We start from the raw sequence: 17,925 nt of genomic DNA, 5'->3' as shown, positions 1-17,925 counted from the left end.
TTCAAATGTACTTAATAATTATGTAATAGGTAATTGCTTCGATGCCATTATACCAGCGTTAGAATTTATTCTAACAAAGCCGAGATGGGGCAAAGAAGGAATGACTTATTCACATGATTATTAAGAAAGTAAGTTGTAACTGGAATATTCTTGAAACCATTATACCGGCGTTGGAATTTATTTCAACAAAGCCGAGATGGCGAACAAAGAATAAAACCAAGTTCTCTTACTTACAAAAGGAACATAACGAAAATGAGAGTATTAATCTTTCAACAAATTGACACTGCTGTCAGGACGATTTGTTGAGAGAAGAAAACTCCCAACTAAAATAAAATAAAAACACCGAAAAACACTTTCAACACTTGCCAATGACACAACTAGTCTTATGGTTTCTATCCTTGCCACATGAGCAAATACTTCCTCATAATCCAGTCCTTGTTTCTGCAAGAACCCTTTTCCACCAATCTAGCTTTGTGCTTACGCACCTCAACTTTTGGATTTACTTTTACTTTGTAGACCCACTTAACAGATATTTCTCTCTTGTTTGATGGTAGTTTAGTGAGTTCCCAAGTCTGGTTTCTTTCAATTGACTTGAGTTCCTCTTTCATGGCTTCATTCCAATAAGGTTCCTTTACTGCCTCATCAAAGCTTATTGGTTCCATTTCTGCTAGCAAGGCTATATGTACTAGATCTCCTTCTGTAGTAATGCTTGAATCTAGGAAGACTTCATAGTCACTTAGTCTCTGTGGAGCTTGTCTTGTTCTAGAAGGTCTTCTTGAACTGGTTCTTCTATCAATAGATTGTTCTGTGATTTATTGTTCCACATAGGGTAGTTGTTCTGGTGAGTTGTCTTCCTCAAGATGTAGTAGTGTTTGCCTTTCTGTTTCAGAATTTTGATTCCAATCCCAAGCTTGTGACTCATCAAACCTTACATCTCTACTTAGCATTATCTTTTGAGTTGAAGGATCATAAACTTTATATGCCCCTGTTGAGTGAAAGCCAAGTAGGATCATCTTTACACTTTTGTCATCAAGCTTCTTCCTTAGTTGATCAGGAACATGTTCGTATCAAGTTGAGCCAAAGATCCTTAGGTGACTTACATTTGGATTTAAACCCGACCAAGCTTCTTCAGGTGTGATTTCCTTCAGACTTTTAGTATGAGATCTGTTTAGTATGTAGGTTGCAGTTGAGATAGCCTCACCCTGGAATTTCTTAGGTAGATTCTTTGTTTTGATCATGCTTCTTGCCATGTTGAGGAATGTCCTATTTAATCTCTCTGCAGTGCCATTATGTTGTGGAGTGTATGGAGCTATCACTTCATGAATCATTTCTTCCCTGATGCAAAATTTTGTCCATTCGTTTGAGTTGTATTCCCCACCCCCATCAGTTTTTAGAGTCTGTAATTTATGTCCACTTTGCCTTTCAACCTGAGTTTTGAAGTTGGTGAAGGTGGTGAACACATCATTCTTCCTTTTGATCAGATACACCCAGACTTTTCTTGTGAAATCATCAATGAAGCTCACAAAAAATTTGTTGTCTCCCAATGAGTTTTCTTCAAATGGACCACAAACATTTGAGTAGACCAATTCAAGTGTTCTTTTGGTCTTGGATGGAATGTGAGTGGTAAAAGATGTTCTGGTTTGTTTGCTTGCTAAGCATTCTTCACACAACCCACCAGGGATATTAATTGATGGTAAGCCATTCACAATCTCAGCCTTGCTCAATGATTCAAGGCTCTTAAAATTCAGGTGTGCATACCTCTTGTGCCATATCCAACTGTCTTGTGAGACTTTAGATATAAGACAGCTATGATTTCCCACTTGAATCCCAATTTTGAATGTCCTGATACTTGATAGAGGGACCTTTAGGATTAAGTTCTTTCTAGCATCAAAAACCTTAAGAGTTTTGTTCATCATTGACATAGTGTATCCTCTTTCAAGCAGTTGCCCCATGCTCAAGAGATTGCTCTTCATCTTGGGCACATAGAGCACATTATGAATGCTTGAGTATCTTCCATCCTTCCTTTGAATTGAAATGTCTCCAATCCCTTCTGACTCAATAAAACTATGATCTGCAAACTTGACTCTGCTCTTAGTTGTTTCATCAAGATTTGCAAACCATTCTATGTGGTCTGTCATATGATTTGAGTAGCCCGAATCTAGGTACCAACAATCACCATTGACTTGATCCTTTTCAGTTGTGACCATGAGGAGAACTTGTTCTTCATCTAACTCATCTTCATGAGCCAATCTTGCTTCTGTTGTCCCAACATTCTCAGGCTTGAATCTAGATTCAGAGGCAAAGTACCCAACATTCTTGCAATTGTAGCATTGGATCTAGCTTTTATCAAACTTCTTCTTATGATTTCTGTTTGCTTGTTCTTGAGAGAAGTTGGAGCTTAAATCCTGTCTTGATTTATCACTGCTTCTTCCTTTGTCAGCTTTCATTCTACTCTTGCCTTTCTTGCTGAAATTTCCTTAGCTAGAGTGTATTTTGAAGGAGTATGCTTGCAGATCTTGAGGTTGATGTTCACCTCTATCTTGACTCTTCTCCTTGATTCTCTGCTCGTGTGCTTCCAAGGAGCTCTGCAATTCATCAATCTTGAATTGCTCAAGATCTTTTGATTCTTCTATAGCCACAACCACATGATCAAATTTGGGTACCAATGTTCTCAAAACCTTCTCCACTACTAGTTGTTCTCTCATCTCCTCACCGTAGCTTTTCATTTGGTTTGTAAGAGATCTGATTTTTTTGTGAAATAATCTGAGATTGTTTCACAATCTTTCATCTGTAGCAGCTCATATTCCCTTCTTAGAGTTTGCAGTTTAACATTCTTCACCTTTTCTACCCCTGCATAACACTTTTCCAGGTTTTCCCAAGCTTCTTTGGTTGTTCTAGCACTTGAGATCTTCGCAAAGTTTGATTCATCTACACATTGATGAATTATGAAGAGTGCCTTGCAATCTTTTCTCTTGCCTTCTCTGAATGTAGATTGTTGAACCTCAGGTGCATCATCTTCAACTATTTGAACACCATTCTGCACTACCTCAAGAACTTCTTGATAACCAAAGAGCACATTCATCTGCACCTACCATCTATATTAATTCTTCCCAACCAGAACTGGTAATGACATAGTGAAACCATTGTTTGTTGTCATTGTTCTTGTGTCTCCATTTCTTCCTTCGACAGCTTCCAGACTCGAACAGAAGGCTCTGATACCACTGTTGAATCCGTAAGCATAATTCTTAAACCTTATGCAACTAATGAAGAACAAGATGAGAAGAAGATGAGTCGTGTTGTGTGCAGAAAGAAAATAGAGGAAGAAGAAGAAATTAGAAGAGGAAAAAGCATAAGGAATTGAGTGAAATGTATATGTACTTCATCAAGTAATCAAGTGAATTACAAATGATATTTATAGTAACATTTCAACAACTACCAACTAACTCCAACTACCTGAACTTACTATACTTGGAAGTTCCTAACTAAATCACAAACTAACACTATAAGAAACTGAATTAATTATAACAATACTAAGGAGACAAACACTAAAAAATTTGTTGTAAACTGCAACCTCAAGTGGCAGATGACAAACGATGGGTCAGTTGAGGTCTAGTCTTATGAGATCGAAAAGATAGCTCATAAAATCATGATAATTATGACTTTAGATGCACAATTTTAAGTAATTGTGATTATAGATAAGTCATTCTTGCCTGAAACGAATTTAAAAGCCTTCTCACATACAAAACAAAAGGATTTTCTCTAGAAAGTATGATTATTCATATGTGCATTGAAGAAAAGACACCAAGGCAGAACCATAAAGATAAAGTGCTTGTTGTCTCACACAATAACACTAAGAAGAACTTCGTAGGTGTGATTGTGAATACATCTTACAAACAATTCAAGAATCATAACTGTAATGTGAAAAAGAACTAAATTTCAACCACAACAAGAATTGGAACCCCTAAAAATCTAAACTGGAAGGTGCAACTACAAGTTGTAAATGACACCGACGAACCATTCTTACGCTATGAATGTGGCAAACTAGGTCCTATGGCACACAGATTCGAGAACAAGCCATTGAGTGGTCCTCCGCATACTAACATGATTGAAGAACCACTTGTAGTTGTAATTTCTAAGATCAAGTGTTTTTTGGTAATTCTCTCACCACTATTGTAGCTAGAATGGAAATGTAGAGTTGTAGTTCACCTCTAGAAAGACATCGATTCTTAAAGGTGATATGCATACTCGGGAAATGAGGAAGAATCTCATTGTCGACTTTCTTGTGAACAAATCTGGTTTTTACTCGGACTATATGGATAGATTTATACACCCTTAAGAGGAATAAGGTCTTTGTTGGAAAAGGGTGTGTCACTAATGGGATGTTCAAACAAAGCCCTCATATGAATAATTTATCTTCTCCTTTATATGTTGTGTGATTTTAAAGTTTAGTATTATATAAACAAGTGAGTAGTTACAAATATTAATGGCTTTAGATTAATTCCAAAAATAGATTATAAATCATTTTGAAAAATGTAGCTTTTAGAATCAAGCAAACATAACTAAAAGTTGGCATAAATCATTGGTTAGAGAATACGAGCTTATAGAATTGATTTGCACTTATGTATATGATATTGATGGAATGTGATAACAATATTTTATAACCTTTATCGATGAATGATCTAATAATACTTTTGTTTAACTTCTGAAAAATAAAAGCAATGCTCTTAACAAGTTTAAATTGTTTATAACTGAAAATCAATTCATTAGAAAGATTAAAAGATTCCATAGTGATAAAGACACTAAATATGATTCTACTCCTTAATAAATTTTATAAGATGCATGGAAAAATACATCAAACCACTTTGCACCATATTACCCTAAAATGAATGGTAAAACTAAAGAATAAAAACATAATACTGTAGAGATAAATTGAAGTAGCAAAATAACAGTTTTGTCAAATTAATACAATAAATGTATCCGTAAAGGTAACTATGTTATAATAAACACAAGTCAAGAAAGATGGCTGAAAGGAAGCTTACTACTGATGGAAAATGTTCACTTCACTATTTAGTCATTATTAATTTAAAAAAATTAGAGGAAGAGTTTGTATCATATGTTTTTCATTCAAGTATGTCCATTTTCTGTACTTATATAAACATCACCTCATTCTATTCATCTCACATTCTAATTCCGCCACACACCACAGATAAGACCTGAGTTATGTGTTTGTTAACATGTATATGAAACATTTTTCTTTGTTATTCTAATGGACTATGCATGGTGTAGTAGTGTAAGACACTACTAGATTTATAGAAAAATTAAAAGGTCAAAAGTTCAATTCCTATCAACTTATTGAAAAGGAGAGTCACATACCTCAAAATGGATTAGTTCTTTACCTATGCGATGAAGGGATACACTTGGTAATACCAAAAAAATTTAATAAACTATGCTCGAATTCCTTCTACTATATAATTTTTATAATAATAACAGGTTAGGAACAACACTTGCTGAGAGACGACTATAAACTTCAAAAGGGATTAATTCATTATCCAAAAAAAGGCGACACAATACCAAACTTTTGTACACTGATTTACCAAGTGACACCATAATCTACTGTTTATAGCAAATACACCACATTGTTTTTATTAAATAACTAGTATATATCTAATTTCGTTGTACGAATAACCAATAACAGATACGCATTTCATTATCTGATTGAAAAACATCCAAAACAACAACAAAAATGTTATCTCTAATATGGAGAAAAATGGCAACTCATGTGGCTATATCTTCCTACACGTATGCTAATGAAAACACTTGAATTAGTAACTATGCTACAGGGAAAATTCTCTTGAGGCAAGTATTTCAATAACACATCAATGTAATGCTGGACTATAAACTTGCCAGTCTACCAGAGGCTGATCCTTTCTTTCGTCGGCGTGGCTTTTGGCGAATGCGCCAAAAACACAGAAGCAAAATGCCTGCCACAGAAGAAAAACTGAAGTTGATGAAACATAAGATATAAGTTTATGATAGGAAGAGAAACTTAGTGTTGATTTGTTCACTAACCAATTGCTGCAACTACAGCAGGAACAAGCCAGTGACTACCAACAAGCATCGGTGCATCCGGCTGTAAGAAATATCAAAGGATTCAAGTATCAGCAATATGCAGCATCTGATAATATTTGTTTTTAGAATAATTGACCACATCTCCATGAGGTCCTACTTGGTAGAGATGTTTCGAGATTTGAACTTGTGACCTCTGGGTCACCAAGAAGCAACCGTACCGTTGCGACAAGGTTCACCCTCTTATATACGCTTTCATACCATATTAGAATAATATGGTTCATTACTCATACACAATGATGTAGGATTTTAATAAACAATTGCAAATATACAGAATGACAAAGATCAAGGGAACTCCATCTCTAAAACAATCAAACCAAATAGCTGTTCTGTTCCTTACCTCATCTCCATAGAACAGGCCCATGTATGTTTTCCTCCTAGAGTCCCCCTTATTTCTCATGGTGAACTTGGGATGCCTAATGTTAGAATTACCAAAGGTTACATTGAATCCTTTCCCCGAATCGATGACAGGATAACCGGGCAACCTTCTATTTCTTCCTCTAACCTGCAGATTGTACCCCTTAGTTCCCCATATTTCAAACCTTGAGTCTGTCCTGCAGATCAATTCCTTCCCAGCAACGGCAGAATATGTAGAGAAGTTGACATCAGATCGGCGAGTTGGCAATTGATTGTCATCTTCATACAATGAAGTGTGTAGTTTAACTGAACCAGAGAAAAGAACAGGATCCCTGATATCTTCATTAGTAAAATCCAGCATTTTCCTCAGAAGCCAATAACAATTAGTAACCATATGACTACTATCCAAACAATTGGAATCCCCATACACAGCAATCCGACCTTCACCCATCACTGTAAAACCAAGAATTGGAGAATCTGCCTGTTTCATCAAAAGACAATTTTTTTAATACAATATTAGAAAGCATCTCACAAAAACTTTTCATGTGTGTTTGATGTTATACATAGTCGATCCTAAGTCCAGATAAAAGGTGAAAGTTACGTTACACAGTTGACGACCAACTTAAAGCTTTGTTGAATCACTATGATATGGATAAATGATATCAGTATGTTAATGGTAAGTTGTTGCCCATAAGCATGCTATATCGCCTAGGTACAGTGTCAAAAGAACAAGGGTCACTGCATCGCTACCTGGATGTAGTGAAAATTAAGCAAGGGCTCAATGGGTACGAGTTAAGAAGTCCATTCACCTGCCTAGGATACAAATAGATACATGGAACATAGGCTCTCTTACATATAAATCAAGAGAAATAGTTGACACAATAGTTAAGAGGAGATTAATTTTTTCTGCCTTCAGAAAACTTAGTGGGTTGGTGAAAAGGAGAGGGAATTGGACATTTCAGGTTTTAAAATGTGGTATACTGATAAGGCAACATTGACAAATTCAGTGAGTATAATTATAGATAAGGAATAGAAGGACCGGGTGGATTTTAAAAAGAATAGGTTATAGGACCATAGCCCTAAATTTTGTAACAAAGGAAGACACATTTAATGTAATTAGTGATTATGCACCTCGAGCCGGAGAAACATCAGAAGATAAAATCTTAGAGGATTTGGAAAGCGTAGTCCAAGCAATACCTTTAGGAGAAAATATTTTCCTTGGAGACGATCTTAATGAGCATGTAGGGAGGGGCACTAGAGGATTTGAAAGTTTTCATGATTGATATGGCATAGTTAAAGTAAATATGGAAGGTAGGACTATTCTAATTTCTCTTCAGTTTTTGATTTTACAATAACCAGTGTGTTTTAAGAAGCGGGAGAAGCATCTTATCGCATATAAAAGTTGGGTTGCATGTTCTAAAATCGATTTCTTTCTTATAAAGAAAGCAATTGGAAAATTTTATTTGGTTGCAAAGTCATACCTGGAGAGAGCTTGACAACCCAACGTAGAGTTTTGATTATGGACGCAAGGGTTAAGAATAGAGTCAAAAGAAAAGGACAATATAGAGTGCGAAGAATTAAATAGTGGAAATTGAAGGGAAAAGAACGTGTGATCTTCAATCAAATGGTTTAGGAATAAGCATTTTGGGAGGCACAAGAATGTACTAATGATATGTTAGAGGAGATGACCAAAGAAATTAGGAAGATAATAAATGAGATACTAGGTGAATCTAGAGGCTCTGCACCAAAGGATAAAGAATCATGGTTGTAGAACAAGTGTCCAACAAAGTTTATAGGTGAAAAGGAAATGTAAGTGGCTAAGAAAGAGACTAAGAAAGTGGTAACCGAAGCTAAAAATAAAGTGTAGATGAGTTATACAAATTTCTAGGTATCAATGGAGGGGAAAGAAGTGTTGACAAACTTGCAAAGGGTAGGGAACAAACAAGAGACTTGAACCAAGTGAAATGCATTAAAGATAAAGATTAAGAGTTCTTGATGAATGACAAAGATATTAAGGAAAGATATAAGAACTACTTTCACAAGTTTTCAACCAAGGGCTTGATTCCTTGTTTCTAATAGACGAAACACAAAAGAAGAGGATCAAAATTATATTATCGTAGAATTCGGGAGTTGAAGTGAAGAAGCTTTAAAAAAAAGAATGACAAAGTGGTTGGACCAGATAATAAATCTATTGAAGCATGGAAGGTTCTAAGAGGGCGGGGCATTAGATGACTCACAAAGTTGTTTAATGAGATCATAAGGTCTAAGAATATGTCAGATGAGCGGAAGAGAATCATTTTAATCCCTATTTATAAGAATAAGAGCAACATACAAAATTGTGCAACCATAAGGTGATTAAGCTCATGAGTCATACTATAAAACTATGCGAGAGGATAAACGAGCGAAGGTTGAGACAAGTGACGAATATCACTAAAAATCAATTTGGTTCTATGTCGGAGAGGTCGACCATGGACGCTTTAACTTGGTACGACAATTGAGGAGAGATACCGAAGGAACCCAATGGACTTGCACACAATCTTCTTTGATTTGGAGAAGACATGTGATAAGTGGCCTAAAGAGGTTTTGTAAAAAGCTCTAAAGAAGAAAAGTTTGAATTGGCTACATTCAAATGATCAACGATATGTATGATGGGTCAAGAACAACATGAGAATACAAGACACAGTCTCAAAAGATTTTCCTATTGACATAGAACTATAACAATGGTCAACATTGAGCCCCTACTTGTTTACATTGATTTTGGATGTGCTTACCGAGCATATCTAATTACCAGTGTCACAATGAATGCTTCTTAGGATGATATTGTCTTAATGAAAAAATTGAGAGGAAATAAATAGGAAGCTAGAAATGTGGAAACAAACTTTAAAAGCACGTGACTTTCATATAAGTCGAAGTAAGAGTATTTGGATTGTAAGTTTAGCAAAAGGCAGACAAAACATACTTATAGGTAAAGATTGGGAATCATACCATACGACACCAAGAATCATATCATAACTTACTTATGGCTTGGTTGATGTTGTAGTATTAGAAAGCATCTCATAGTTCAAAGATACCATTATCCCATGATACTAAAATTAAAGACTGGTTTAAAAGATGGTACTCTACATGAACCAATTCAAGATCATATATTTAAGCCATCAACGATTAATCATTGTGAAGACTATTTATCCAATAGAAGTTGTCACTTTATCATGCCAAATGACTTACGTACATAAGATCTTTTGGTGGGTTGAAAACACTGCAGTGAGTTAAATTTTATATGTATTTTTATGGTTTCCACTTCAGAGGCCACCATCTGTAAACCTTTAGTTTGATATTAATAACTAAAGCAATAAAATAGATGCCCTCTCAGCTTACCTTGGTCATGTCGGAAGTCATTAAAACATTCTGAGTGGCTCCACTTTCTGAACTATCCAAGAAAGGAAACCTATGTACATAACCACCACTTGGAAACCTCACTATATCTGTTCCAGAAGCATATCGATTTTGTTCACCCGAAAGTGAAAAGTCACCATTCAGAATCTTGTCTCCAAAAGCGATCCCAAATGGAGCCAAAAGATCATTTAGTGCTGGAATATTAGCACCTCCAGTAACTGGGGTCCACCAGCTCCGTGTATTGTCATCAAAGAATCTCATCTTCACCATGGTATCTACATTATACCACTCTGCAAAGACAGCAAGTCCCAATCCAGTATTTATAACATCATCCCTTAGTTTTTCAATCTCCTCAGGAAAGTACTCATCTTCGAGATCCACCATCAGAAGTGTTCCATATTGTCGAGCATCGAAACATGTAAGGGGGGAACCAAGTGTTTCAACATAGTAGCCAGCATCTCGTAAACTGTTGAACATGATGTGAAAATTTGTATGCAGATGATCGCCATGCCAGTCAAGAATGTCATTACGAACATCCAAGGAGTCTCTTGGAATATAACCAGGTGGGTATTTAATACTATGAAATTGATCCCACAGAACTCGTTTTGCTCGTGGCGGTGTCGGCACCACTTTTAACTTCAATTGAAGCACACAGATGCTTCTTCGACGGTCCTCCTCTCCTTGAGCAGCAGGGCTGGAAACCCTGAGAGTCACATTACCTTCAATGTTCCCAGAATATTGAGCACCTTCTTCCTTGATTTGCATGTGCAGTGCCAAATAACCAGTCCAAGGCCAGATAACCTCCGAATATGTAAAATGAATGCTTAAAAGATTCCCTTCTTCATTGGAAGGGTGCCATGTTGGTGGACCTTCAACATAACCAATAACACCCATTCCATTCAAAATCGTGGCATTGAAAATGACAGGCATCGAGCCTGCATAGAGTGGCTGACGACAAAAGGGCCATGAGTATGGACAATCTGTATAATCAAGAACACTGGGGAAGATGCTTGCCCTGGGCTTGTAACTCTTAAGAATCTCATACGATTCTAACCTGACAATTGCAATAATAAGAAAATGATTAAAAAATTAATTAGTTAGCTGAAGAAAGGAAAATTAGAGCAATGGTATTGCCATGATAAAAAAACAATAAAAAATTATTAAAAAAACAAGTGACAAGGCTAAATAGTTGAACTTACAGATCAACTCTGCCAGCACCCTGCTCAAACATGTTAGGCCCAGATAGTTTTGCCGCACCCTCAACCAATGCTTGTTTCATGCTTGCTGGGTTTAAGATATCTTTTCGACTAGGTTCAGGAATGACACTAACAAGCAAGCACACAATACCAGCAACTACAGGACTTGCAACACTTGTTCCTGATAAACTTTTACAACCCGTACTAATCTTAGATCCCATAATGTCCCGTCCATATGCAACTATATCTGGCTTCAGACGACCATAGCTGCAAGGTACAGATGTCAATATCAATTTTAATATTTGTCATATTAAGAAACCAAACTTGCATATAAATGTCAAAATAACAAAAATAAAAAAAACAGAAAGGACCAAATCAGTTAAAGCCCGAATATGCAAGACAAAAAAAACTAAACCGTTTCATAACCCAATTTCTGTTAATTAAATTTATAAAGTAGAGCATGGCACTGCACATTTATGGATGGTTCAAGAAGGCTCACCACTTTTTGCTGTAACTGCAGGATAAGACCCAAATGGGTATGTTTGAACTCATATCCATTCTTAACCCAGTAAAAACATATTCCTCCATAATATAATATTTTAGATTTTAGAATATCATGGCAGAAACAAATGCTAAAAGTCCGCACTAGACATTTAACCATATATTCAATTAATACTTGATCGGGAAGGATCAATGAAATATAAGATGTAGAAACGATTAAATAACATTACCCATGCGGAAGCTCCCAGGTACTCATGCCACGTGAGGAAAAGGAAGCTATATGGTCACTATAGTCTATACCACCAACACCAATGACATCACTTTGATCTGCTGGATTGTTCAAAGTTCCATAAAGTGGTCCATCATTTCCAATTGCAGAAACCATGATAATGTTATTTGCTGTTATCTCCCATATCTGGTCAACAAAATTAGCAAAATAAAGCAATGCAAAAGGATATTTCTGCACTCAAATAAAAGGCCAATTATCATCAACAGAGGATGGCTTCTTTACATATACAGGTTATGGTAGATGAAAACACTACATGACTACAATATTCATAAATAATAAGTTTGCAGCTTCCTCAAACTACACTGAACACTTCGTACTCTTAAATCACTGAGCTAGGACAGATAGACAACGGAAATTTACCTTCTCAACAAATGGGAGATCCAAATAATCAGGCCCACCTATGCTTAGATTTAGCACATCCATATTTGTTGCAATCGCATAGTTGAAGGCATCAAGAAACCATGATGTATATGAAACCTGCAATAGGCTGAATGAATTCTTCTCAAAATCTTGCCAAATATCACAGAATAAAAATATTAATAGCAGATGATTGCAAAAACAATGGAACTTATATGCATTTATAAGCTGGGAAAAAGTTATCACATTTCAAATACTTATGCATTTTCCTGTTTAGAGCTTGCTACCTAATACTTGATTGATAAACTTATGTGATTATATGCATTTATAGGATGCACATAGATACAACTAAAACCCCACTTTTGTGCAGTTAAGAAGAAAGAACAAGAGTTCAATATAATATCCAACAGGTAATACCTGTGCGTCAGTGAAAACACGAAATGCATATATTTCTGTATCTGGTGCAAAACCAAGGCACTCTGCATCTACACCAGCAATAACACCAGCAACAAAAGTCCCATGACCAAGATTATCATTCAATGTATTCTCATTGGTCCAATTTGTACGCTCCTGTAAAGTTCCCCAATTCTCAATTCACTACCACAGAACAAAACACTCTCAAACCAAATGCTGTTCTACATCACCTCAAACAAGCATTACCTTGATGTTACGAAAATGAGGGTGATCAGCACGAATTCCAGTATCAAATATAGCCATTTTGACTTTTGTACCGGTGTACCCTTTTGCCCAAAGATCCTCTGCCCCAAACATGGAAGTTACTTGAGATCTCTGCTGCAGCAAGATACATCATTGAGTTAGAGCAGGCACACTTTTTGAATTAAGCAGTTCGATAGACACAAGTGACATTGCGTGAATTTCTAATGTTATCTATTTTTATCTTCTCCATGGGTTCAAAGATAACAAATGAGTAAATACACAACTTAATCCTTGAAATTATACATGAATTGTTCCTTAAATTTACAAAACCCAGATCAAGCTAGTCCCTTTTAGAGCCTAAAGTGAGATACAAAAAATACTTGCAACACATGAATGTTGTAAATTCAGACACAGAACATAGAATAACAACCGAGCCTTTATCCCACTAGGTTAGCTGGGGTCAGCTATATGGATCGAACAATGCGATAATGCTCAAGTTCATTTATTCAGACACAGAACATACAACTCTTAAAAAGTTCATCAAATGGATCCCTCAAGTTACCCCACATTTTTAGATTTCATTGACATTTATTTTTATTTCAACTTAAAATATTAACTCAATTTTATAATGAAGTCTGTTGGGAACCATATAAACTTTTCACAAAACAGTTAGTTGGCTATGCGACCATTGAATACACCTTTGCATGGCATACCCTTTGTCTCTCCAAACATGCAATTATTGTGCCAGAGTTGCACAAATATCTATGCAATCATCATTGAAGATGCTCTAATGGTTCAAAAATTCAGAGACTAACTTCTGCACATGAATAAATTCAATGACTAAACTAAATGCAGAATATAATTCCAGAAACAAATTTGCACATTTACTCAATAACAAGTGTATCTCAGAAGAAGGAGAAAAGGAAGCTTAATTTCACAACAACAAAATATCATGCATACATTTAGAAACAAATCCAGGGATTAAAGCCTGGGTGATTGTTTATCGGCTTCAACTTAAACAAGGTTCTAAATTGGGTCCACAAAGACACTAATATATTAAGGTTTTGGAGTCGCCGTATCGCAGTTGTGGCAACATAATGTGATTTGCCCATAATTATCCTAAACATTAGAAGTTTCCGAAACCGCGACAGCGCAACCAAAGCAGCTAATTAAAACAGCATATAATTATTAGCTTGTTTTTATATTAAAAAAAGCTCTTTTAAAAGACTTTTGATTATAAGTTAATCCAAACACACTGAATTGCATACTTATTCAGTAAAAAATATATCCCAAAAGAGAGATAAACCAAATCTTAACATGGTAACAAAATATTTCACCTTCCCCAATAGTTCTCTCCCCAACCTAACAGAAACATTGTGAATCGTGGAACAACTACTTCTTCCCTTTCCTCCTTCCATTTCTTCTTCAACACTAAACGACATCTTCGTGAATATCTTCCCAGGTCGTTTCATTCCATCGTGAAAGGAACCACCTTTATGCTTATGATCCTTATTCAGAAGACCCCTCTTATACCCCATATCAACATGCACATCTTTCACAAGTTCCAATTTCCCAATCTCGCGAAAGAATATATTTTTCACCGAATCGTGAACCGAAACCAAACCGAAATCGGTTGGGTACTTCGACGCGGGGTTGCGGCGCTCGATCCATTCCCAGCCGTCGGATCGGAGATTGGATTGGAGGTAACGGCGGTGGTGGCGGTGGGGCTTGTATTGGAGGAAGCGAACGACGTAGTTTTGGGTGGTCGTGGTGGTGTTTGAGGGTAGGGTTTGAGAGGAAGAAGAAGGGTGGAATTGGAAATGGTAGAGAGAGAGGGAAAGGAAGAGAAAGAAAATGGAGAGAAAGAAAGTGGAGGTGATTGTCATGGTTGGTGTGTTAAGGAAAAAGGAGAGAAAGAAAAAAGTGGTGATTTGGGTTCATTGTTGAATTGTTGTGAAGAGTAACATAGGAGAGAATGAAGTGAGAGAGATAAAACTAGTTAGTTTCGTTTGTCTTGTGTTATGTTCTTCACTCTCCCTCCCTCTTTTTCTCTTACACGATATTTTTTCCAATAAACTTGTACAATTAGTAATTTTAAAATAGTATTTTAAGTTTTTCTAACAAATTTTTATGATTAATTAATGAAATATTTAAGGATTATTTTGACCTGTGATGAGTAATTTGAATTTTAGATTTTTAAAGATATGTGTAAACTTTCTAAGGAAGAAAGTGAATATTTATGTAAAGTAAGTTTTTTAAATATTATTAGTTTGGAAGTTGTAAGATAACCCATAGGATGTGAATAATGGTGTCACTTTTTTCTGTTGAAAACACTAAACTATTGTAATTGAAGCAAACAACAAAATGTGGTTTTGTTTTGTTTGGTTATTTTCTTTTAAAATCATTTATGTTCTATTAATAATTTTAGAAATTTAGGAATCTTTTATTTCTTGTGGGTACTAATTTAGTTCCTAAAAAATTTAAGTGACATTTTTATCTCCAACAAATTTAATATCGAGTTATATTAGTCCTTCTATTATCTCGACTTCATTAATTGTAACAAATTTACTCGCGTGACACGTTAGATTTGTTGGATGGTCTACATGTAAAGTTATCATGTTATCAAGCAGGAGTTTTTTTCTTAATTTTTCCCTCACAAAACAATGTCGTCTTTTAAAATAATAATTTTAAATAAAAAATTAAAATTTGTAAGAAAATTTTAATTATAAATTTTTTAAAAATAATATAGTTTTTTTAATGAAATAAATTTTTAATTTTTTCTAAAAATAGAATCTTCTTTTCATCTTTTTCTCCATAATCTCATCCAAATCCTCCATCTTTAACAATATTTCCACCTCTTTCCTTCTCGCATTAACTCATTATCCCTCATTTCCAAACCCAGCATCAAACTATTCATCCCTCATTTCCACTGCCAACGTGTTTCATTAACATCTCACCAACATCTATCCTAAAACTTTCACCACATTCATTCAAATTAGTCCTACAAATTGTTTTAACTAAGTCTTAAAGCTTCTAGAATCAATTTTTACACCTGTCCCACCACAAATCCTCGGGGCACAATCCAATCCGTTACTCCACTCCCAAACTGAACCAAATGTGTATAAGCCCTGATAATATAAACACTCACAAATTTAGCCTTTAACTCTAGCTGCAAAAGAAATTACATATAATGAACATTGATATGGCATACCTTGTCCATGTATTGAAGACCTCGTATGGGAAGCCAATGAAGCAAACACTCCTCCATTAATTCCACTCCTTGAGAAACTCCCTGAATCTGAATCTGAATCTGCAAAAGCAATTAGCAAACTTCAGTTTTTCTTTCTCTTTTACTTTCAACAAACAAACAAAAACTCAATACAGAGAACAATGTTAATACCACTTGATGGTAATGAATCACTACTTGAATTACTACTTACATGGCCTCCTCCAACATCTTTATCTTTCTCAATCTCAACGGGTGGAAACATACTCATGGCATCGCATCCCCAATGTCAACATCCTCATCCCCTGCACCTTCCACTTTCTTTGCCTTCTTCATCTCAATCGGTGTTGTACCAACCTTCTAACACGCATGAAATCCCTTTCAATTCTATCCCAACAAAATCAATTAGAATGTGACAACAACATTAAACCTTTATTAAACAGAGGAAATTGAACTAGATTTCTATATTATCTGTGTAACCTCAAAGAAAATATGGAACTCTTGAGAAGATTGGATTAACAATCCAAGAACAAACAAGAGAAGGGAGAAAGAAATAACAAGATGAAAAATGCCTCTTGATCCTTTATTGTAAATGAATAAAATGGAAAAATACAATTAAATTGTCTTATTAGAAAAGAAAGAGAGCTATCTATATATAGCAATTAATCCTAACTAAACTAACAACTTTCCTAACTAAATTATACAGTAATTTGACACATGTTAAATATGCCTACTATACAAGAACTTAATCCAAAAATTAGAGTGGTTATCCTTGTTGGAATGTTCATCAACTCTTTGTGCATTTGTGGTTCCCTGCAACATATTCACGAGACCTTGATATTCCTGTTTGTTTAATCCAAAAAAATTTCTTCTTGATGTTCTGTATCCATTTTCACCTTTTTTTCATGATCATCTTCAATGCTTGCTTGTGCAAAACTGGCCTATTCTCCCCTATTGAATTGAAAGTTTGCTGGAAATCCATGTAACCTATAACAGTTGTCCATTGTATGACCACTTTTCTTACAATGTGTACAAAATTTGGTAGATGAAGTGTTCTTGTTCCATGTCCCTCTTCCATAGGTACCAACTCCTCTTCCAGATGAATTATTGCTACCTCTGATGTTCGTGTTGTAGGATCTTCCTGAGAAATTTCCTCTTCTAGAATTTCTTGAAAGTGTCATTGTCTTTGAATCCATGCTGCTTCCATTTGTTTGTGTTTCTTGTTGTGTGACTAGGGAGAGAATTTTACTCATACTAGGTAGAGACTCCATAAGCATTATTTGAGATCTTACTCCATTGTATGAGTCATTCAAACCTTTAAGAAATCTTATTGCCTTATCTTCGTTTATGTGCACTAGAGAATTGCATGTGCACTTCACCAGTGGTATAAAGATATCAAGTTCATCCCAGAAGATCTTTAGTTCAATGAAATATTCTCCAACATTGAGGTCTCCTTGCCTGAAATTCGTGATTGAATCTTGGAGATCTGTTATTCTAAAAAGGTTGCCTTGAGAGAACCTCTCACTTAATTCCTCCCAAACTTCTGATGTCTTATCTATCCAAAGTATACTTTATGCAATGGAGGGTGAAACAGATCTTGTTATCCAAGATGTGACAAGATTGTTTGCCCTTTCCCATGCAGGATATAAAGGGTCTATTCTGTGTGGCTTGTTGATTGATCCATCTACAAATTCCCACTTTTGCTTGGATATGAGGCTTCTCTTCATTGACCATGCTCATTTGTGATAATTTTATCCATTCAGCAATGGTGACACCAAAGGATTGGTAGGGTTTTCTATGGGTGAAGGTAGTATTGAGAAGAA

The 17,925-nt window shown here is 35.5% G+C and overlaps 1 protein-coding gene and 1 long non-coding RNA gene across 2 annotated transcripts in view; both read right to left on the bottom strand.

The window, feature by feature from the left end:
- The window catches only part of LOC109331607, a 16,837-nt gene extending 668 nt beyond the window's left edge, over positions 1 to 16,169 (bottom strand). The window contains exons 1-2 of the long non-coding RNA XR_002105816.1: positions 16,088 to 16,169; positions 15,838 to 16,004 (exon numbers count right to left, since the gene is read on the bottom strand). This is a non-coding gene — a long non-coding RNA (uncharacterized LOC109331607). The remainder of the gene's footprint in view (positions 1 to 15,837; positions 16,005 to 16,087) is intronic.
- Positions 5,662 to 14,933, bottom strand: LOC109331606 (subtilisin-like protease SBT6.1). The gene is made up of 10 exons (XM_019566210.1): positions 14,214 to 14,933; positions 12,880 to 13,008; positions 12,637 to 12,789; positions 12,223 to 12,339; positions 11,804 to 11,988; positions 11,076 to 11,339; positions 9,859 to 10,930; positions 6,467 to 6,964; positions 6,070 to 6,130; positions 5,662 to 5,981 (listed from the first exon to the last, which is right to left on the bottom strand). Exons 1-10 carry the CDS (start codon positions 14,760 to 14,762, stop codon positions 5,893 to 5,895), a joined length of 3,117 nt encoding a protein of 1,038 aa, XP_019421755.1. The 5' UTR covers positions 14,763 to 14,933; the 3' UTR covers positions 5,662 to 5,892.

Source organism: Lupinus angustifolius, chromosome LG17 (assembly GCF_001865875.1).
Source record: "Lupinus angustifolius cultivar Tanjil chromosome LG17, LupAngTanjil_v1.0, whole genome shotgun sequence".
NCBI classification, from domain to species: domain Eukaryota; kingdom Viridiplantae; phylum Streptophyta; class Magnoliopsida; order Fabales; family Fabaceae; genus Lupinus; species Lupinus angustifolius.
The sequence above is the reverse complement of the archived record's forward strand: the minus strand, read 5'-3'. Positions and strand labels throughout refer to the sequence as shown.

What these genes read in the sequence shown, in the direction of transcription:
- LOC109331606 (XM_019566210.1), bottom strand. Translation starts at nt 14,762, where the DNA reads ATGACAATCACCTCCACTTTCTTTCTCTCCATTTTCTTTCTCTTCCTT. An exon ending in GGTGCTGGCAGAGTTGATCT is followed by an intron (nt 10,931 to 11,075) that starts GTAAGTTCAACT and finishes TGCAATTGTCAG; the next exon opens with GTTAGAATCGTATGAGATTC. An exon ending in TGACTTCCGACATGACCAAG is followed by an intron (nt 6,965 to 9,858) that starts GTAAGCTGAGAG and finishes TTGATGAAACAG; the next exon opens with GCAGATTCTCCAATTCTTGG.